The sequence below is a fragment of the Myotis daubentonii genome, chromosome 7 (assembly GCF_963259705.1).
Source record: "Myotis daubentonii chromosome 7, mMyoDau2.1, whole genome shotgun sequence".
In the NCBI taxonomy this organism is placed as follows: domain Eukaryota; kingdom Metazoa; phylum Chordata; class Mammalia; order Chiroptera; family Vespertilionidae; genus Myotis; species Myotis daubentonii.
In genome coordinates, this window is record NC_081846.1 from 2,696,162 (window position 1) to 2,717,955 (window position 21,794).

The window sequence follows — 21,794 nt, forward strand, 5'->3', positions numbered from 1 at the left end:
CATGCCCGGGTTGCAGGCTCCATCCCCAGTGTGGGGCGTGCAGGAGGCAGCTGATTGATGATTCGCTCTCATTATTGATACTTCTATCTTTCCCTCCCTTCCTCTCTGATATCAATAAAAATATATTAAAAAACAAACAAACAAAAAGTAATTCTAAAACTGAATGTTCTGAGACTATAATTTGCCTCCCTCTCATCTCTGTGGGCTGATTTCCCCACAGGTTGACGGAGTTACACAACAGTTCGTGTTCCTAACACAGCCTGAGATGGTTTCTCTAGAACTGTACCCGCCACCCGTAATTCCCATTCCCACAACATGGGAAAACTTGTTTTATCTTTGATAGTTAAGATTCAATCTACCAATGAGTACACTGATGATATCGAATTTGTAATTAAAATCTTTATACAATATCCCACACCATTTTATGACTTCACTGTCGTTTCTGTGATTCTCTGGAATGAATGAAAGTGGAATCCATTGGACAGTTTTCCCCATCTGCCAGGCAGGGTTCGAGATGAGGATGGATGTGTGAGGAAGGCGAGGCTGGCCAGTAGTGGTTTGCCTCAGCGTTCCCCTGCGCTTCCCCCCAAGGTCTAAGGCAGTGTTTCTCCAACATTGGGGTGCATTGGGGCACCCAGGGGAACCTGTTACGCCATATGGCTGGGCTCCATTCCCAGAGTTTCCCATCCAATACCTCCGTGCAGGCCCCAGGATGTGCATTTATTTCTAGCAAGTTCCCAGGAGCCGAAGCGACCCTGGGACCACGTACTGAGAACCGCTGTCCAGGCGTGGAAGGTGCCTGGGCAGTCAGATGCCAATGGCAAGCCCAGAGTGTCAGCTTCTGGTACCCAGCAAGGGCGGGGTTCATGTTTACTCCATGACATTTCTTATGCCACCACTAACAGGTTTTCCTAAGAACTGCCCAGCAGTACATGTTAATTAATCATATTTATTAATTATGATTAATCATTAATCATGGCCTCATTATCTCAAGGTCACAGGCAGAGGGGACTACTTCCTTCCAGGAAAGAAAGGACTTTTCCTGTGTCCTGTGGCCTGATGCTTGTTCTTGCTTGTTTTTGCCAAAGGAAAATGTAGTTGCTTTCCCGAGCACATTATTATTATTATTATTATTATTATTATTATTATTAGTTGTTGTTGTTGTTGTTGTTAATCTTCACCAGAGGCTATTCTTTCCTATTGATTTTTTTAGAGAAAGTGGAAAGGAGGGGGAGAGACTGAGAGAGAGAAACATCAATGCGAGAGACACACATTGATTGGTTGCCTCCACAAGTGGGATCGAGCCTGCAACCGAGGTATGTGCCCTTGACCGGAATCAAACCCGTGACCCCTCAGTCCACAGGCCGATGCTCCAACCACTAAGCAAAACTGGCCAGGGCCCGAGTGCATTAATTTTAACCTACTTTTATGCTGTAGGCTCCTACCTGGTTTCCTGACAGTCACCTAAGCAGTTTGAAAAATCATAATGTCTAGGCTGTACCCCAAGATAATAAAATCGGTTTTGGAGGGTGGCCCCCAGGCTGAGTCATGTTCATAGCTATCCAGGTGACAGCGAGGCACCAGCAAGACTGAGGGCCACTGCCTTCGTTCAGCCCCCAGGGCCCTGCCTCTGGCTGCACCTTAGAATCCGCTGTGGCACTTTAACAATATACAGGCCCAGGTTCCATCTCGTTGATGGGCTTAAAACAAAAAACAAAAACCTCCTGGTGATTCTAAAATGCAGGCAGGACTGAGAACAACTGGAAATCACTGGCAGTTGACACCCCGCTCAAAGCCTGGCTGTGACTATGGACACAGATAATGGGGCAGTGAGGGCCGGTGGGCCGGGGGTGGGGGTGGGGGTGGGGGGGTTGGAGGAGGTCAATGGGAGAAAAAAAGGGGACATATGTAATACTTTCAACAAGAAATAATTATTTTAAAAAATAATAAAAATAAAAACCTGGCCGTGAGCCCTAGCTGGTTTGGCTCAGTGGATAGAGCGTCAGCCTGTGGACTGAAGGGTCCCGGGTTCAATTCTGGTCAAGGGCACATGCCTGGGTTGTGGGCTCCATCCCCAGTGTGGGGCGTGCAGGAGGCAGCTGATCCATGATTCTCTCTCATCATTGATGTTTCTATCTCTCTCTCCCTCTCCCTTCCTCTCTGACATCAATAAAAGTAAATAAGTAAATAACAATAAATAAAAGCATGGCTGTGGCTGCCATCGGTTGGCATGCACAGTTGCTGGCATTAGCTCCAGGGACTTCCTATGAGTATGCGCTGAGCGCTGGCGTGGCCCCTTTAGAGCAGAGCGCACTGGTGAAGGATGTGTCTCCCCGCAGGTGCGCACAGCCTGCTCCTGCGCCCTCGGCTACCTGACCTACAACGCCATCGCTTTCCGCGTGCTGCTGAGCGAGTGCCGCAATAAGCCGAATCAGTTCCTTCGGATAATAAACAGCATCAGCAGAGATGCCAGCATTAACCCGGCATTTCTGAAGGAATTTAGAATGCAGCAAAAAGTGGGACTCCCTTCCTTAAGGTATGGTGCGCATACGGGAAGGGGCAGGAGTGAGATGACTGATAGAGGAGCTTTTACCGACGTGTAAGGAGGGTCAGAGCAGGGCACTCCCCGTGCTACGAATCTGTGCCTCAGACACCCAAGGACAAGTTCCTTGGAAACGTCCATCGCCAAAGCCTGTTTCACTTCTCCCCGAGCAGCAGCGAGTGCAGACACGAATGCAGCCGGATCTTGGGGATCCTGCCTGGCCAGGGTAACTCGCATTTCAGAAAAGTTTTGGGGAGCCTAGTTGCCTCCATGTCTGATCCAGGGAGCCATTTTGGGGTGGACTGGGGTACCCTTGAGAGTTCTGAGGACCGCCGCCGGGAACTTGGCCTCCAGTGGGACTTCGGGAATGACCCAAAGCGGGGTCACACCGTGCCCGGTGGTCGGAGTCACGCCAGCTGCCGGCATTTATCCTGAGGGTTTCGCACCCGCGTTGGAGTTTCATCGCGAACTTGCGTTTCTGAAAGAGAGAGGAGAGGCACCTGACACCGGCACGGTTCCTTCTGGGTGCGAGCGGAATGACAAGCCTCCCGTGCAAGCAGCGCGGCTCACATGCAGGCAGCGATCCTGGCAGGATGTGTTTACAAACTTTGCAATCACAGAGGAGAGGGGATCCAGCTTGGCTCTAAACATCTAGTGTAAGTACAGAGAAAACCGAGGGCCTCCTCAGTCATGTTAACTGCGACGCTGTGGAAAACGGACACCTAACCGCGTTCCCTAATTGTATGTAAACAGCCAGGGACATCGAAACGGCAATGGCTGTCACTGACAGCGCTAGAAAGTAATGCGTACTGGTTGAAAATAATTTAGGATAAATGATGTTAGCACTATTTAATAGTCCCTCCCTCCGCGAGTCCATAAGGCAACTTTTTGGGACTTATTTTTTAAAAAAACAAAAATGAAAACCCTCCCTCAGGACACTTGTCTGCCATCTGCTGGGGAATTGTAGTAACTACACAAATCTAAGAGGACTGAGGCGAATGGCACCCCCTATCGTAAACACTCAACTTTCAGGATTATAAAAAGTCGGTAAACTGGTCAGAATGGTGAAACTGCTGAGCAAGTAACAGTTAACCCATCACCAACAGTGCTATGCACTCGCCTTAGAGCACCGGTTCTCAACCTGTGGGTGGCGACCCCTTTGGCGGTCAAACGACCCGTTCACAGGGGTCGCCTAAGACCATCCTGCATATCAGATATTTACATGACGATTCACCACAGTAGCAGCATGACAGTTATGAAGTAGCCACGAAAATAATTTTATGGTTGGGTTACAAGATGAGGAACTGTATTTAAAGGGCCAGAAGGTTGAGAACCACTGTCTTGGAGCGTTTACATGGACTGTCCGTTTTATTTCTCGTAACAACCCTGAAAAGGAGTGCGGTTTACATAACACGATGGGAAAGGCGTGGAAAGATCACTGAGACAAGCCTGGGGACTTCGGGATGATAAACATGCCCGTCCACACAGTGTTCCTTGATTGCACTGCCGGGAACAGAGAGAGACCGATCGTGGTTGGATCATAACAGCTTGTTTGTTTGTTTGTTTGTTTGTTTGTTTGTTTGTTTGTTTTGAGTGTCTACCTCTTCTCTGTTCCCATCCACACCAAGAACGGGATAGTAGAGGAGCCCTTGGCCGCGTCCATTTTGAAGTGTGGAGGGGGACATCGTTAACGGACCCGCCGTGAAAACATAGGAGACTAACACTAGCTGGTTGCATTGCCACCCAGTAGCCATGAAGTTGCCTCATTAAAGGAGGAAACAGCAAACGGTCCTCACCAGAGTAATCAGGAATGCATTCGGGACACTTTTATCTCTTAACTTTAATCAAGACTTGCATTTTATTACCAGGACGTGTTTGCAATACCACATTTACAGGTTATCTGTACGGGATGGTGATTAAAATAATACTTATTTTTAAGCCACCACCCACCCACCCACACACACATTAACTCAGGTACATGTTATTATTTGACTTAAAACACTTAACTGGTACCCCATTACTTTAAAGTTGACATTTTATCATTCTTTTTAAAACGCATTTTATTGATTTGTTAGAGAGGAAGGGAGAGGTAGAGAGACAGGGAAACATTGATGAGAGAGAAACATCAATCAGCTGCCTCCTGCACGCCCCCTGCTGGGGATGGAGCTCAAACCTGGACATGTGCCCTGACCGGGAGTCAAATCAGCGACCCTTTAGTGCATGGGGTGATGCTCAACCACTGAGCGACCAGCCTGGCTATATGTTCTCATTCTTAAGACACACAATGACCTGATCTTCATTCTCCAACCTCGTCTCCTATCACGTCCCAGATACCTGTACTTCTAAGCACACCAGACTGTGCAGTGCCTCTGCCCGCTGCGCCATGCTGTTCTACGGCACTGTGATCCCTCACCCTCCCCTCTGCCCGGGGCACGCCCCACCGCATCCCCCCGAAGACCTGTTTTCTTCAAAACCCGGCCCAAGTGGTCTTCCCCCCAAAGCTTTCCTCGATCCCTTCAAGCAGATTCAATGCTTCCAGTGTGCTGAGTGAGTCAGTGAATAGAAAACACTACGGCGACCTGAATCAGTTAGACCACTAGCTGTGGCACATGCTGCGTAGCCTCTCTATATGTTTCTAGTTTGACGAAAATGTTTTCCCTTTCAGTCTGGAGAAAAACGGAGGGCCATGCATAAATCTTCTCTCCAGAAAAGGTAATTGGTGTTTCTTTTCTCTCCGGGGTGCCTTCTGGCCCTGGCACTCTGAAATCCTTTGTTCCATGTATAAACATTCAAAAAGGCGGGGCTACTGAAAAGGCGACCTGCAAGCGTTTGTGTTTGGAATGCTGTACACCTAACATGTCTTCCCATGTATAAGCCAATGTGACACATGATGTCAGAGAGAAAGGGAGAGGGAGAGAGAGATAGAAACATCAATGATGAGAGAGAATCATTGACTGGCTGCCTCCACACCCCACACTGGGGATCCAGTGCAAAACCCGGGCCTGTGCCCTGGCTCATAGGCCAACGCTCAGGCCCTGAGCCACGCCGGCCGGGCTTACCCTTTAAGGCCCTCCTCCCCAGCACCAGTCGGCAGAAACTCCTCCTTCGCGCTTTCTCACAAGCCACGCAGGGCTAAGTCGTTACGGAAACAGCACGCACTAGTAAGTATGACTCAGCCACGCCCTTGCTATTGTTCTGTGCCGTGTACACCTTGTCTCGTGAATTCGTAGGGCACAGACCACCTTTCCCTTACACTCCGTACAGTGTCACACACAGTGGGGGGGATGCCCTTGAAACCCAAGTCCAGACCTGATAATGGTACCCGTCCGGGCCCCGTAGACAGAGGCTAGGAAAAATGACTTGTTGATTTCACGGTTAGCTTAGTGCTTGCTCGAGTGTGCTTGGTGGAGGGCCAGATTCCGTCTTGCCTGGTGTAGTCACTGCCCCACAGGGAAAAGCGAGGGCGGGCCATTCAGAGGTCCCTGTGCTCCCGTCACGAGTGGGAAGGGAGAGAGGAGGAGAGAGAACAAGGGGAGGAGAGCGAGCCTCATTCACTCCATCTGAGGGAAGCGAGATGTGGGCGGAGGGGAGGCTGGATTTCCGACTATCGTGGGTGAAAGGATGTCTGGTGCGGGCACAGCTCCTGCGTCAGTCTCCTTCTTTACTTTAGTATTGATTTCCAAACAGCCTGGGTGCCAGGCACAGGCTGAGGAAGCTTTTGCAGGTGTGTGGCAACATAAGAAAAGACGTGGACAACGGAGAGAGTTTGTGGACAAAGTTAATGTCATTCAAGGGGAAGGCCATCCCTTTGAGAGAACGCCTCTGGCACTGTCTTTGGTGTTAAACTATCCCTCCTTTCTCCAAAGCCTATTTCAAACAGTTGACATTGGTCCTTTGTTAGTGCCAGCTTGGCACAGCAGAAAGTCGGCCACCGTGCTTGGCTGCCCGGAGGTTTTGCGGTGACAGGAAAGCCTGGAAGCTGCTGCGCTGTCCCTTCGTGTGTTTGGAATGGGGAGGAAACGGAACGAGGCAGAGCTAAGGGGACGAGACTGTGGCGATATCCCGAGGCTCAGACCTTTAACTGCGGCTCTTGCTTCTTAGGGAGAGAGCGCCGAAGAAAGCTAAGGCCGAAAATTCAGCCCCGAGATTCCCTGACCTTACTGCCTCCTGTAACGAACTTCATGGGGCTCTTCAAGACCTCCAAGAAGTCTACTGTGTCGCATAATATCTTTTCCTTTGCATCTGCAACGTCCTCAGATGTCATCCAAGTGTCAAGACCAAGAATAGTATTGCTGAGCGAACTTGGGAAACACGTTCAGAAAGATAACGTTGAGCCTGCAGAAGGTTAATAAACGCATTTCAGTGTGAACGGATTCCTGAGCAACTTTTTAAAACATTTTAATTTTTATTTTGTTGTTATATTTTTATTGATTTCAGAGAGGAAGGGAGAGAGAGAAACATCCATGATGAGAATTATCCATCGGCTGCCTCCTGCACGCCCCACACTGGGGATGGAGCCAGCAACCCAGGCCTGTGCCTTTGACCAGAATCAAAGTTGGGACCCTTCAGTCCGCAGGCCGACGCTCAATCCACTGAGCCACCCCAGCCAGGGCGAAGTGTCTTATTTGTAATTGTGGTAAAATGCACGTAACATAGTTGCATCATCTTTTCTAATGGGGGTTCTTGATGTCAACACTTAGCAGATCGCCCTCAGCCTGTCTCCCGGGTTAAACCAGGCCTGATTCCAGTCTCAACAGATGAGTAGAAGTTTCTGGAGGGAAGTCCTGCACTGACACCAGAGCAGAGCCGCTGGCCAGCGGCATCGTGGGTACCTGTGTCACGTGCTGTAAAGACGTTTAAACTGGGACGCTGCCCACAAGGTCACGCTCACGGTAATGCCTGGAGGCATCGAAGGATCAATACCTCAAATGCATGAGGCTTCTCACACCTGAAATGTGTGCCTTTAAACATTTATTTAAAAAGAAAAGCCCGAGCTCACGACCATCGGGTACAACAGTGGCTGAGAAACGTGGCGGCCGCCTCGACCACCGCCACGCGACTGGGGGCCTCCTTCGGGGTGACAGAGAGGGGCTCCCCTGTGGCTCAGGACCACGTGGAGGCGGGGGTGGGAGCGTTACTCATGGAATTCCCCAAAGGGAAGTGCCTTTAAGGCAGGACCAAGCTAAGGAGTCTTGTCATCGTAGATTTGTATCCTTACCTCCTAGTCCAGTGATGGCGAACCTCTTGAGCTCAGCGTGTCAGCATTTTGAAAAACCCTAACTTAACTCTGGTGCCGTGTCACATAGAGAAATGTTTTGATATTTGCAACCATAGTAAAACAAAGACTTATATTTTTTATGTTTAGTTTATATATTTAAATGCCATTTAACAAAGAAAAATCAACCAATCATAGGTTCACCATCACTGTCCTAGTCTCTCCATACAGCAAGCCACTGACTAGACAGTGAGCACCTTGTCCCGCATGGATGACATCATAGAAAAGCTCCTGGTGAAATCTCTCAAAGGACATTGAACACTCGATAGCAATGTCCCTACAGTTAACGTCGCTCTAATCCAGGCCGGGAGAAGGGGACAGGCTGTTAGGACACCTGCAGTACAAAGTTCCAGATTCAAGGAAATCATCCCCAAACAAAACCAAACCCTTTTCGTCACATACACTTTCATCAACTGAATAAAATTTCTCAACTAATGGATATAAATATATGTGGTCAACTGAAAAGTGCAGTGCAATAGGGTGGTGAAGGCCTGGGAGGGGCCGGTGCGGGGTGGGGGCGGGGGGCGGGAGGAGGTCAATCGGGAAAAAGGGGAGTCACCATAATACTTTCAACAATAGAGGAATTTTTTTAAAAGTACAATGCCCAACGAGAAGTTACTTGCACGCCACTTGTTAAAATCTCAGATGGGTTTTCAGAAATGTAGACACATTCTGTTTGCTCCAGAGAACATACCTGTGTGACAGGCATGTTTATACTTAACAGACATTCCGCTCGCCAAAGTCACCTTTTGTCTTGATTTAGAATTCTGTGATTGACACGATTTTGGCCTGGCTCCCTTTCTAAAACTCTTCTCTCATTGGAAAAGTCAGGCAAATGTTTCAGCAGACGCCCCCCTCCGCCCCCCCACCCCTGCCTGCTCCCCTAAAAAAGCTCCCCCTGCTCTGACATGACCCAGGCCTGCACACACGGGCCAGAACTCAGCAGAGCCACCGCCTTTCTCCCTGCAGGGCCGGTTCTCTACCTGCAGCATCAGCGCATCCTGCCCCCCCCCCCCCCCGTACTCTCCTGTGGTTTCTGATTTAAAAACATATGTTCTCTTATACGACAATAACACTGCTAATCTCTCAAGAGAGCAGGTGCTAAACATCAAATGCAAGAGAAGGAATAACAGAAGAAAGTCTTGATGAGCAATATTACATATAACCTACAATTTGATACCCAAAAATCCAAACCGAAGTGTTGAAATATTACCTTTAGGGATTTTTGAAAAGCACAAATCAAATCTTCATTTTTTAAAAAAATATATTTTTATTGATTTCAGAGAGGAAGGGAGAGAGAGAGAAACGTCGATCATTGGTTGCCTCCTGCACGCCCCCTACTGAGCATCGAGCCTGCCATCCGGGCCTGTGCCCTGACTGGGAATTGAACCAGGATCTCCTGGCTCGTAGGTCGACCCCAACCACTGAGCCACGCCAGCCGGACTCAGATCTTCATTTTTAATTGTGGGACTTTTATGGCGGCTTCTCCAACTTCTTTGGATATATCCACCCCCAGAGGACATCTGCATCAGAGTCAGACAAATCACGTTACTGCAAACATTGGCTTCCTCCTCTGTCCCTAGTTCTACAGGCTGTGTGCTTAGAATTCTAACAACATACATATCTAATTTATCATTAATCCCAGGTGGTGGTAGTTCTTAAATAAATACAAATAGGATCTCAAACCAGAATAATGGGTGAAGAAAGGCCAATTCCATTAATAAATCTAAACTTCGAGACTTTTTAAAACCACTTTGAGGTATATTTGACATTTCTAAAAAGCTACACATATTTAATATATACAACCCAATGACTTTGGGGATTGAGATGTTTTGAAAGAAATAATTCTACACATCTCAAATACTGTAAATGAAGAAAAACTTAAAATGAAGTAGAAAAATAACAAAGTCTTATGATTCTCTATAAAGCTAAGAAGGCGAAATAGTTCACATGTAGCTGAAGGCAAACCTGCACCCCTTCCTATCCTACCCATCCCCCAGGTTCCCACTGCTTCCTCTCTGAGCGTCACCACCTGGCTTGCTCCTTGTCTGCCTTCCTCGGTCGCTACTGGCAGGAGAGGCGAGATCCGACCCTCTTTCTTTGTTCTTCCTTAGTTCATAATTCTGGCTTCTGATTTCTGCTGTTTCACTCTGTTACCCAACCTGGAGAAAGCCACCGTCTCCAGCCTCCACACTGCCCAGGGGAGGCACCACGGCATCAGACGGTGGATTCCACCAGAGGCTGGGCCATCGGCATGGGGCGGGGCCGGGGGCGGTTCTGCCACCACCAGCTAACTCTGCTCATTTGTAATCAGCCCTGAGAGTCTGGTTCATGCAGCGACAGGGAAGGACTCCAACACGGAGAAGTTTAAAGCATCAGATGAAACAATGTAGACACAGAACTGTTAGGTCAGGAAACATAACCATCCCTCGCTGGTTTTACGAGTCCAGGACTAACTGAGCCCGGAACTTGGTGCCAGACGGGGAAACCGTGCTCCTCGCTGGACCCGGGACACAGAGGAAGGCGTGCAGAGAGCAGCTGCCTGGGCCGCGTCTCCGCTGCACGGGAAGAGCACACTCGCAGCCCAGTCCCCACCAGGATGCCTGGTGCACGTTTCCCTTCCGTTCCCAGCATCCTCGCTGGTTCTGAGGTGGATGTGACATTGCAAAAGGCAGGCCAGGGACCTGGTTTCCACTGTTTCCAAATGAAGGAATCCATCGCCCTTACCCATCACCTGTTTCTAACCTGTGATTTGTCAGATTTTTTGTAATTTGAAATTGTAGCAAACGCACTTCTTATAAGGTATCTACCTGATAGGTTCATGAAAGAAATGAATGTAACCAGAAGATCAATGAAAACCTCACATATAAAAGCAACATCCCGGCTTTGACTTTGATAATGCAACTTGCGTAAAGATAGGAATGGTGCTACCTACTTCGGTTCGTAGCGGACGCCTTCTGTGTCGTATAAAATGCCCACGCCGGCACGCAGTCTTTCAATCCCGTTCCTAAACCAGGATCATTACACAGCGTGAGCAGCCCAGAGTTAAAGGAAGAAGGCGGAGCGCAATGAAAGGGTGGTTCATATTGACCTCGTGCTGAGGGAGGCACGCGTGTCCCAGGGCTTACCACGCGATCATCACGCCGTTGTCCGTGCACAGTCTGGGGGGAGGACACAGCAGAGCGCACTGGGTGGCATTTGTTACAAGTTCCAGAGCTTTTCGGATGTAGAAGTTGCTGGCAACTCCTCCAGACACAACCTGGAGGAACCGAGAAGACCAAGAACAGGTGTCACGTACGGATGTAAGCCAGGCTGGCAGCTAACCTGGGAACGGCAGCGTGCAATCAAACACCGCGTCTGACAGATGGGCGACGGACGGGCAGGTGAAACATCTGCAGAATAACGATTTGAAGAAAAATACCACAGAACACTTCACATCAGCGTGTAATCGCTCCTCTCGTTTCTGTGTTCTTTTCCTCTGGCCTTTTTCTAAGGACAGTCAGAGTACAGTACCTTACCAGTGGTCGGCAAACTCATTAGTCAGCAGAGCCAAATATCAACAGTACTTCTTCAAAACAGACTCGCCCAGGCCGAAAACCGGCTTCTGTGCATGGGCCACGAGGTTTCAATCGCATTGTACGTGTGCGCTCGCACGTGGTATTTTGTGGAAGAGCCACACTCAAGGGGCCAAAGAGCCGCATGTGGCTCCCGAGCCGCAGTTTGCCGACCATGGCCTTAGACCCTGGAGTTTGGAGTTTTTACTTAGAAGCACTTTTTTCTTAAACAATCCTTTAAGAACGATCGCCTTGGATATTCCAGTCTGTGCATCTACCACCATCTAAAGATCGTCTCACTTCCTAATTTTCAGAAAACTGCACTTTAAGACACGGTTACCCGAGGTTTACCAAGGCTGTAAACACACGCGAGGGAGTTCATCAAAGGGGCACAAGTGTTAAGGAAACCAGCCCGTTTTCCTAAAAACCATGCCACCGGCTCCTGCCGTTCCTTCTAATCGTGGAGCCTCTGAAATGCATGAGCAGACAGCCTGGGGCTTCCTGGGCACACGGCCGTGCACACATCCCCAACGCTGCCGCCTGTACAGGGAAGGGACGTGGTCTTCACTCCGCACATTGCCCACGGGGGCGCTGGCTGTAGCCCAGAGCCCTTCCCTCAGGTGCTCAGGCGGCTGGGCCGCCCCAACCCCCCCCCCCCCCCCCCAGAACAGCCTCAGCACAGAGGGCGCCGCTACTCCAGGGGGACAGGCTCACCAGGGCGGGGGGCTCACCAGGGCGGGGGGCTCACCAGGGCGGCGTTGCTGGGCGGCAGCAGGCCTCGCTGCTGGCAGAACAGCAGGGCGCGGTGCGTGCGCTTGGCGAGGTGGCAGGCGGTGGTGTGCTGCACGGCGGCCGCGATGTCCGCAGCGGAGGCCAGGACCTGCCCCTGCTCCACGCCTGCAGACAGAGCACAGTCTGGGGTTACTCCCCTGTCCATCTTTCGTTACTTTTTTTTTGTTAACCTTCACCCGAGGATATTTTTCCATTGATTTTCAGAGAGAGTGGCAGGGAGAGGGAGAGTCAGAGAGAAACATCGATGCACATCGATTGGTTGCCACCCACATGAGCCCTGACCAGGGCCTGGGCCCCTGCAACCAAGGTACATGCCCTTGACGGGAATCGAACCCAGGACCCTTCGGTCCCCAGGCCGACGCTCTATCCACTGGGCCAAACCTGCTAGGGCTGTCCACCTTTATTTATTAGAAATATACCTTCCTCTTTTTCCTTTTGTGTTATTATCTTATTCACAGCATGTTGAAGTCCAGTGAAAGAAAAATCACAGTTTTTAGCCCGATGCATGGGAGGTGTGAGGTCAAAACGCAGTCTATTTCCTTGTTTCGCCAGATGCTCGATGGCCTTCCCACCACTCATGGCGGTGCACTCCGGGTGTTTTGTTAAAGACAGCCTTCTTGCCACCTGTCAGAAACAGACACAACATCTAACAATGAACCAGAAAATTGCACGCTTTGAAACCAAGATGCAAAGGAAATGAAAAACACACCAAACCTGGACGAATAAGACATGCTCTGCCTTTACAAACACGGCCGACAGCTGGTCAGGGAGACGGCCAGGCCTGCCTTTCTGACAACCCAACTGACAGCAGCCGGCACTGCCTCCCCATCCACTGTTGCTCTTCCACTGAGGATGGGAAACAGGCTAGAAGTTAAGAATGGCCGCTTCTTCCATAAGAATCTGCCCTGCTGCTTCCCACCGTGCCAGCGGCTGCCAGCAGGATCTCTGTAGGATCCTGCCACAGAGGAAGCAGCAATCTGCGTGGTGGTAGTGCTGGTAATGGTGACATTTAACCACAGAACTTAGTGCGTCTCTAATGTCCTTATCTTCCTATATCCTCACGTTTCACGTTTTTAGAGTACTTGACACTTCACAAAACACCTTCTTTCACATATATTGTCCTATTTGATGAAAAATGTAACTGCAGGCAATGAGATACCATCTCACACCTGTCAGAATGGCTATCATCAACAAATCAACAAACGACAAGTGCTGGCGAGGATGTGGAGAAAAAGGAACCCTCGTGCACTGCTGGTGGGAATGCAGACTGGTGCAGCCACTATGGAAGACAGTATGGAGTTTCCTCAAAAAACTAAAAATGGAACTCCCATTTGACCCTGTGATCCCACTTCTAGGAATATATCCCAAGAAACCAGAAACACCAATCAGAAAGGATATATGCACCCCTATGTTCATAGCAGCACAATTCACCATAGCTAAGATCTGGAAACAGCCCAAATGCCCATCAGGAGATGAGTGGATTAGAAAACTGTGGTACATCTACACAATGGAATACTACACTGCTGTAACAAAGAAAGAACTCTTATCATTTGCAACAGCATGGAGGGACCTGGAGAGCATTATGCTAAGTGAAATAAGCCAGTCGGAGAAAGATAAGTATCACATGATCTCACTCATGTGTGGAATATAATGAATAACATAAACCAATGAACAAAAATAGACCCAGAGACAGAGAAGCATTGAACAGACTGTCAAACCTCAGAGGGAAGGCAGGGGAAGGTGGGGGTAAGGGGGAGAGATCAACCACAGGACTTGTCTGCATGCACATAAGCATAACCAATGGACACAGACACTAGGGGGGTGAGGGCATGTGCTGGGGGATGGGGTTGGCCGGGGAGAGGTCATTGGAGGAAAAAGGAGACACATATAATACTATATGTAATACTTTAAGCAATAAAGAATTTAAAAAAACAAAAAAACAACTGCATTTGCGAACTATGTGAGCCTTTATGGGCTGCTGTAAACCTCCTACATTTTATTTGAAATGGGGCAGAAAGAATCTTCTGTAAACTAGGCACTACTTTTCCTGTTTGTCTTACCCTACACATATTTTTTCGGTCTAATGGGGTATCATTCAGAAATATTTAGATGAATGGTACTAGTGCAGCCGTCACGCCTCAACGGAAACGGACGCCTTGACAAAAAATAAGGTAGGAATTAATCTGAGTTACCTTGTCAAGCATGTCACCCGGCGCTATGTCCAGAGACTTTCCGAGAAGCAGGAAATCTGCAACTCCTCTGACTAAGGCCAACAGACAGTGGCCTCCAGAAATCAAGAGAACGAGAAAGGGAAATTCCACTTCATTCGTCAGCCTGATAGTGAGCGCGTGAGCTTCCATGTGGTGGATGGGAATGAAGGGCTTCTTCAGCCGGCCGACCAGCTGCAGGCTGAAGGACAGGCCCACGCCCAGGCTCAGGGCGAGGCCGGGCATGGTGGTGGTGGCGACGGCGGAGAGTTCACTCGGAGGGACTCGACTGGCCGACAGCGCTTCTTGCACTATCCGCTGGATATTTTCTCTGTGAAGCTGCTGAGCTACTGGCGGAACGATCCCACCGGTTCTGAAAGAGGTTTTTAAAAAAGCTTTTTGTAATTTTTAAGATTGTAAAAACGGGGGAAGAAAAACTGTATATGAGAGCTGAAGGCATGTTTTCAAATCAATCATTGGATAGCTCACAATGTCAGTCACCTATTTTCAAACGTGTCTTACGATGCAGCCGCTGGAACCCAAATTGCAGTGATTCGGGGTGTGGTGTCTCTGCAAGCTGAAGGAAATCGCCAAGATCATCGCGAGAAGCACGCCAAGGAAGAACTCTCGGGCAAGGGAAGGACAAGATGAAACTGGACTTTGGAAAAACGGATCTCTCTGCAGGCAGGAAGATTTTAGAAGATGCTTACAGTTGCCGCAGAAGGGTAAGGTGATTACATCTTAACCTGGGTGACCGTGGGGATGGAAAGAAAGGGACAGAGGCCTGGGCCACTGTAATCACTAAGTGGGTATCGGGAGGGAGGCCAAGGCATCGGAGGTGAGTCAGCCGGGAGCTGGAATGATGGGGAGAAGAGAGAGGCTGACGGAAACATGAAGCCCGTTTAGTGAAGGAGATGAGTTTATTTTTAGACCCTCCGCACTGGCAGCCACGGCAGGACAGTCGACAGCCTGCAATCTGAAATGGAGTCGGGAGTTTTGATTTTGGGTCCATGTGCGACAAGCAGTGGATGAGCACTCTGAACGTCAAAAGCAAAGAAGTAGGGGGTGAAGTTGCCAGCAAAACACGTGCCAGCATGTGGCAGAGAAGCACAGCCATCGAACACGAGATCTGCAACACGCACCCCAAATCTCAGAAAGAACACAACACCTTTAAATATGTGATGTTGAAGATCTGCTGGGTATATAAACAGAAATAAAAACCCTGCCCTGGCCGGTTTGGCTCTGGATAGAGCGTCAGCCTGCAGACTGAAGGGTCCTGGGTTCGATTCCGGTCAAGAGCACATGCCAAGGTTGTGGGCTCGATCCCCAGAAGGGGGCATGCAGGAGGCAGCCAATCAATGACTCTCTCTCATTATTGATGTTTCCATCTCTGTCTCCCTCTCCCTTCCTCTCTGAAAGCAATAAAAATAAAAAAAATGAAAGTCCTCAGTAGGAGCATGCAATGACCATTTATTGAATACAGTCGGCCATAGAATAACCCCCGTGCTGTCGAAAAGCCATGGATAACTTTGACTGCTCCAACACTTTACTACTAAGGGCCTACTGTTGACTGGCTGCCTTGCTGATAACATGGGCAGATAATTAACACATATTTGGTGTATGTTTTACATACTGCCTTCTTACAAGAAAGAAAGCTAGAGAAAAGAAGTCGCTATGAAGACAATCCTCCGGAAGAGAAGCTGCATTTAGTACTGTACTGCCATCGTTGATACCATGAGTTCATATTGTCTGCTTAGAAGATGAATCGCCTATCAGTGCCCACATCAATACTGCCTTATATGCTACAGAACATTGTAGATTGATACGGAGCAGTAACGCTGGGCATCCAAGTACTGGACACACGAGATAAACGGTATTTCACACGAAGGGCCAGGCTTTTACACCTGCTGGCACGGCTGCAGCGGCGGCCTCGCAAACTTCCTTTCTGTTTACGATGGTCCCTCCGCTGGATTCCTGGGCCTTGGATGGGTGGGCATGTCTCGATCCAGACCAAGCACGCCAGCTTTCCTTGTCAGGCCGAGACTGTCCTCTGCTCCTCACTCGCGGCACTTCGCGTGGGCCCCAGGGTGTCACCCAGAGTTTATGGTGCTGCATGAGGAACCCGCAGAGGTCACATTTACTGGGATACACACTTTCCTGGGGATGAGCTGCTTATGGAGAGGCAATGAGAGCCATGCAGCGTTTTAAGCAGATGCTCACAACATCAGAGCTCACGGCAGCAGCGACAGGAAGGGGCTACAAAACTATGACAGGAGTACAGCACGTACTACAGTGGATTCTACGCGGTTATGATTTCGTACTTCACCTCTCCGTTTGTTTACATTTCTCTCAACTGCAAATGGTGCCACGTGCAGTCTGTAAGTATATGCATACGTTTTGACAAATTTTAACTTTTTAGAACAGATTTGTGTATATTTTATGGTAGTCAATGATAAAACAGACTAATATCTACATATATTTTATACAGTCATGACATGACTTTTTCTTATTTTTTTAATATTTCTCAGCTATGTGATTCGGTTACGAGTTTTTTCAAATTGTTACAAATCTCCAAAAAAATGTTCCAATATATTTACTGAAAAAAATCTATGCATAAGTGAACCTATGCCGTTCAAACCCATGTTGTCCAAGGGTCACTGCATACCATGTCTTAGAGATTAGGTCAAGCTTCCTGAGAGCAAGGACTTCTTGGTACTTCACTGTCCCTTTTATGTCTCACGTACGCACGAGAGGCCTATCCATTACTTCTAATTATCACCTTCTATATTATTCCTGTTATACTGCCCCCAATCCTATACGGCAGTTATCTTTCCCACTTTGTGGCGTGAAAAAAGAGGATAAAGAACGTGCCTAAAGTCAGCCAATACCAAATGCCTAATTCATGATTCAAATACAGGTCTGTGATCTCAAAATATCAACCTTTTTCACTACTCAGATGTTGTTAAATTAGTGACTTCAAGGTGTTTTTGATCTGTACAGTACTTTCAACACATTTTGAGTTAGCTACTAATTTTAAAAACCTGGAGATATTACAGTCACGCTTCTCTCGAGGAGTCTGATCCGACAGCACAGGGTCGAGAGTCCTGCATGGCAATCACTGAGCAGTGACCCCCTGCAGGTATTTTCCACTTTCTCTCCAGCCCCTTCATTTCTGTCCCCTGCCTGGTGGGGACATCCAGGTTTACAGACCTTGCACCTGCTGTGCTTTAACACAACAGCATATTATTGTTATAGTGCCAAGATGAGTTGTGTCTAGAAACAGGAATAGCATTTGTTCTTTCCAGGGATTCACACAGGCCGGAAGTCAAGCCAGGCTCTCCTAGGCCTTCAGTGGAGAACATGAAACTTACAGGTGAACAGAAGAGGGGAAATCATGGATAAATGTTGGAGCTGGGAACAAGCGTGGTGTCTTTTTGGCAATGGGATTAGCTGGGTCCGAGCCTTACTGTGGAGAGCCTTAAGGACCAGGCTGAGGGCGGGAGGCTGACAACAGCAGTTCTTAGAAGCTTTTGTACAAGAGAAGCAATTAGCTCCTGGAATTTAACTTTTATACAAGATAAACAGAAAAGAACTATTTCATTTTATACTTTCCAAAAAAAGTGGAAATCTACCGAGATAGTGTCTACTTACTTTAAGTGAACTTCAGTCTGGGAATGTATTGCTTCTCCCAAAACATTCCCAGCTTCATCCACCACAGCAGCTGCCGTATCGTCACAACTGGTCTCAATTCCCAACACGACTTTGTGCAGAAATGCTTTCCCAGGATGAAAATTGGAACTTCTTAAATACTCATAAATTTTCCTTTTCGATGGTTTAGAAAAAACTCCTGCTGCCTTACTCAATATTAGCATGCTTGCTCTATTGATAGTTCCTGGAAAAGAATGAAAGGAACAAACTAAGTATCATTCGGAATTGGCATTAGCCACTCGACCATTCAGTTAAGCAAAAATTCTGAAAGCTTGGTTTATTTTTTAATGTGTAGTTTTATAAAATTATAGTTAAGTCTTATAAAAGTCAGCAGAAAAATTTAAAGCAACTTGTTATATAATTTATATACTATAATATAAATAACAGTGTGAATGAATGTAATACTTTTTAAGGGGGAAAATAGGGAAGTCAGAGGTAACATTTTTTTTGGATTACTGTTACTCTCATGCTGTTCTTACCAAACCCTTCTTTATTCTTTATAAAACAGCTAATATTACAGTATAACAGTTGCATGGAATAGTCCTCCGGAAAGTGCTATTTATTTCTGTGACTGCTAACATTAAGACAAAATGTGGGTTTTTTTTAAAAAAAATAAAAAATCAAATGATAAAGGCAAAATGGATCAGTAAAAATAAATGCATCCTATTTCCTGGAAACATCTTTCAAAATAAAATGTAATCATTTGCAAAAACAGCAGACACACAAAATAAGCTTTAGTCAGCTAGTTTACAAACAAGTGTTCTCATAACGTCATCTCACATGAACCATATCTCGACTAAAGAGACTGCAACGCCTACCTTTTTTATCCACTAGTTACAATTTTTCGAATTAAATTTACCTTTTTGCCAGAGGTTTATCACAACAGGGATGTCCCCAAATCCTGTTTCCCAACACAGCAGCAGTCCATCGCCAACGCCCCCTGGCGGTGCCACTCTGCCACGTACCTAGTTTCATGTTCCCAGATCACCTGAAACTCTCTGCGGCTGCCCTGGCCGGTTGCTCAGTGGTTAGAGCACCGCCTGGGGACTGAAGGGCCCGGGTTCGATTCTGGTCAAGGGCACCTCCCTCAGCTGCGGGCTGGATCCCCGGCCCCGGTCTGGGCAGGGGCAGGAGGCAGCCAATCCGTGTGTGATGTTTCTCTCTCTCTCTCCCTCTCTCGACTTCTCTCCCTAAACGTCAATGGTAACTACCGTCAGGCGAGGATTAACAAAACACAAACAGAACCGCTGCAGAACGTGCTGGGCGTGTGAGCGGACCTTTCCCTACACACAGGGGCCGCGCGGAGCAGAGAGCGCACAGGTGTGGGGCTCGCACTGCGGCGCGGGCAGAGTTAGAGCGATCCATCTATGCACAGAGAACAGGGAGACACCCCGGAACAGGACGGGCCACCCCTGGAGGCAGGCGAGGGGCGGGCCCCGCGGGCTCCCGGGGAAGCCGGGGCGCGGCCAGCTGCGCGCACGAAGGCGGGGCCGCACCGGGAACCGGGAGGTCACGGCTAGTCCCCGGCCAGGGCTCGGGCCGGGCTGCGGGCTGATTCCGACCGCGGGGCGGGCAGGGGCAGCCGTCCGCGCCCCGTCATGGACGCTGCTCCCTTCCCGCTCCCCTCCCGCTGGGATCCATGAACTCGCGCTGAAAGGCGGGGCCGCCAGCCGCGCGGGGGGAGCGCGGGGCCGGGACGCGCGGAGCCCGGAGGAGCCACTCACCCTGAGCGCGGGCCGCGGGCGCCTCTGCTCCCTCCGCGGGAGGGCGCTCCGCCTGCCGGGGCTGGAGCCGGCCCGGCGCCGGACGTGATGTCATCGGTCGGGCCGGCGGCCGGTGGCGTCACCGCCCCGAGGAGACGCGGGAAGTCCGTCTGCCCCCGGGCGCCGGGTTGCTAGGGACGCTCGCCGTCTGGCTGGACGCGGACGCCCCGGTCGGAGCAGTCTGGGTAGGGGTTCGTCCTCCCGTTCCCGAGGGGCTGCCACCCACCTACCGGTGCGGCCGGCGATGCCCCACATTCTCAGGGCCGTGGGCCTGGGGCGCCGCAGGGCGCGGGCTTCCCAGAGGACGGCAGCCTCTCCGCTCGGACTCCCGCTTCTCCCCGTGGAAAGGGCTGGCTCGTTCTGCGGTGAAAACCAAAGGGGGTTGAAAAAATTCACGCCTTTAAAGTCTTCATGCCCGACTTTTAGGATGCGTCGTGCACAGACCTGCAGCGTAGTCTTCCTCGTGTTCTTGCTCCCCTTTTATTTTTCTTCTGTTGACAGGTGGACTTGTCACCATTGGTTGGGGCAGGTCTGTCCCCCGAGGCCGTCTTCCTGCGTGGCTTCGGGGCTCACTAAGGGGGACCCTGCGATGCCAGGTGGGCAGCGCCGGCGCCTGGCAGGTGAAGCTCCGGTTAGTAAGATGAAGAGACCAGGGGGGAATCAGTGAGGGTCTCGTGATAGACAGACATGTAAACTCATAATTAGAATGTTAGGGACAGCTTTTCAGGTGAAACAACGTTTCCAACATTTTTAATCCTGTGTGGAGTCGTCATAATGAACAATGAAGGGCCGCTTCCCATGGGCACTTCCCATGCGCCCGCCCGATGCAGACTAACTCGCTGAACCCTCCCAGCCACCCGTGAGGGGCTCCTGTCTTCATTTACGGGAAAAGCGCGTTCACAGGATGTGGGCATCCAGCTACCAGGTGCAGAGTTAGAGCCAGGCTCTGGTCTGTTTTCTTAACTACCCGGTAACTCCTATTTTCTCTGGGCCGCATTGTTGACCCAAGAGAGACAAAAAGAGAAAAATTAAGACCTAAAGAGAAGAATTAGTCGTCCGGACTGGCCATGGCAGGTCGGAGGTGGCTTTCTGTTATGCACTCAAATCTCACCTGGCGTGGCGGTTTCTCTTGCCACGTGAACCTGTGGGCTCACCAGGTGCCCAGTGCCCCCCTGTGCTGCCCAGCATTATCCTTTGTTGTGTTCGTGTCATTGGTGGATTCCTCGTCCAGGCACTCTTGGCTGACCGTTCCATGATGTGGAACAGCAGAACTCTATGACACAGTGGGGGGGAGTTTTATTCCTCCTTTGATTGAGTGCGTGTTAGAAACTTATACCCAATGCACGTGCTGTATTTGGCAAGTAAAGGTGTCCTCCTTCCATGCTCGTTATTGCACTAGGGGAGAAGTTATTGGAGGAACGGTGGGGCATCTAGGCTTTCATCCGATCACATCATGGTTTGAGTGCCACTTAGGGGCATTCTCAACGAAAGATGGCCTAACCACTGAAACTTCAGCTTGAATTGAGAGTTCCAAATAGATCTGAACACGCTCATTTGTCTCTGCTGTTGTCTAACTTTCCATTTGTATAGAGGAAAATTATATACAGAAGAATCTTTACAATTCTCATTCCCTACTTATATCTTACTAAATTGGATTTTAACACGTATTGTGGGGGTTCTTTCCTTTGGGCCAGAACTTACTGGTTGTTAAGAGATAAACTATCCATTCCTTATCTTCAAAGAACCGAGTCTAATAACAGGCAATTGCAATACAGCATTAGGGAAAGTGTGCGTTGAGAAAGTGCACTAAGGTGGTGTAGCTTCCAGATGTATCCATAACCTAGCAGGCCTTGGTGTGATCGCTGGGTTTCAACATCTGATTCTTATATAGCTTCAAACTGGTTTATGAATATGGTTTATGGGGTACCAGATCACACATTCAGTTTGCTAATA

General features: G+C 49.1%; 2 protein-coding genes across 8 annotated transcripts in view; one reads left to right on the forward strand and one right to left on the reverse strand.

The window, feature by feature from the left end:
- Positions 1-7,282, forward strand: part of ANKAR (ankyrin and armadillo repeat containing) — a 45,772-nt gene extending 38,490 nt beyond the window's left edge. The window contains exons 22-24 of the mRNA XM_059702538.1: positions 2,340-2,536; positions 5,208-5,254; positions 6,644-7,282. Coding sequence (XP_059558521.1) covers positions 2,340-2,536; positions 5,208-5,254; positions 6,644-6,891 — 492 coding nt within the window. The 3' untranslated portion in view covers positions 6,892-7,282. The remainder of the gene's footprint in view (positions 1-2,339; positions 2,537-5,207; positions 5,255-6,643) is intronic.
- Positions 7,283-9,067: 1,785 nt separating this feature from the next.
- On the reverse strand, positions 9,068-20,150 carry OSGEPL1 (O-sialoglycoprotein endopeptidase like 1). Of its 7 annotated transcripts, none has more exons than XM_059702555.1 (9): positions 19,803-19,930; positions 18,022-18,262; positions 14,356-14,743; positions 12,878-13,009; positions 12,583-12,787; positions 12,120-12,268; positions 10,946-11,076; positions 10,753-10,824; positions 9,068-9,340 (listed from the first exon to the last, which is right to left on the reverse strand). In XM_059702555.1, the coding sequence occupies exons 1-9, from the start codon at positions 19,894-19,896 to the stop codon at positions 9,262-9,264; spliced, it is 1,491 nt and encodes a 496-aa protein (XP_059558538.1). In that variant the 5' UTR covers positions 19,897-19,930; the 3' UTR covers positions 9,068-9,261. The 7 variants fall into 7 exon arrangements, 5 of the variants coding, with proteins under 5 accessions (XP_059558538.1, XP_059558539.1, XP_059558541.1 ...); XM_059702556.1 differs by lacking the exon at positions 19,803-19,930 and adding an exon at positions 19,044-19,477; XM_059702558.1 differs by lacking the exon at positions 19,803-19,930 and adding an exon at positions 18,938-19,477.
- Positions 20,151-21,794: the final 1,644 nt, after the last annotated feature.

Excerpts from the sequence above, each read along its gene's own strand:
- OSGEPL1 (XM_059702555.1), bottom strand. The coding sequence starts at position 19,896 with ATGACATCACGTCCGGCGCCGGGCCGGCTCCAGCCCCGGCAGGCGGAG. Across the intron at positions 12,788-12,877 it reads AGCATGTCTTATTCGTCCAG|GTGGCAAGAAGGCTGTCTTT; the intron begins GTTTGGTGTGTT and ends TGTTTCTGACAG. Across the intron at positions 10,825-10,945 it reads AACGGCGTGATGATCGCGTG|GAACGGGATTGAAAGACTGC; the intron begins GTAAGCCCTGGG and ends ATCCTGGTTTAG.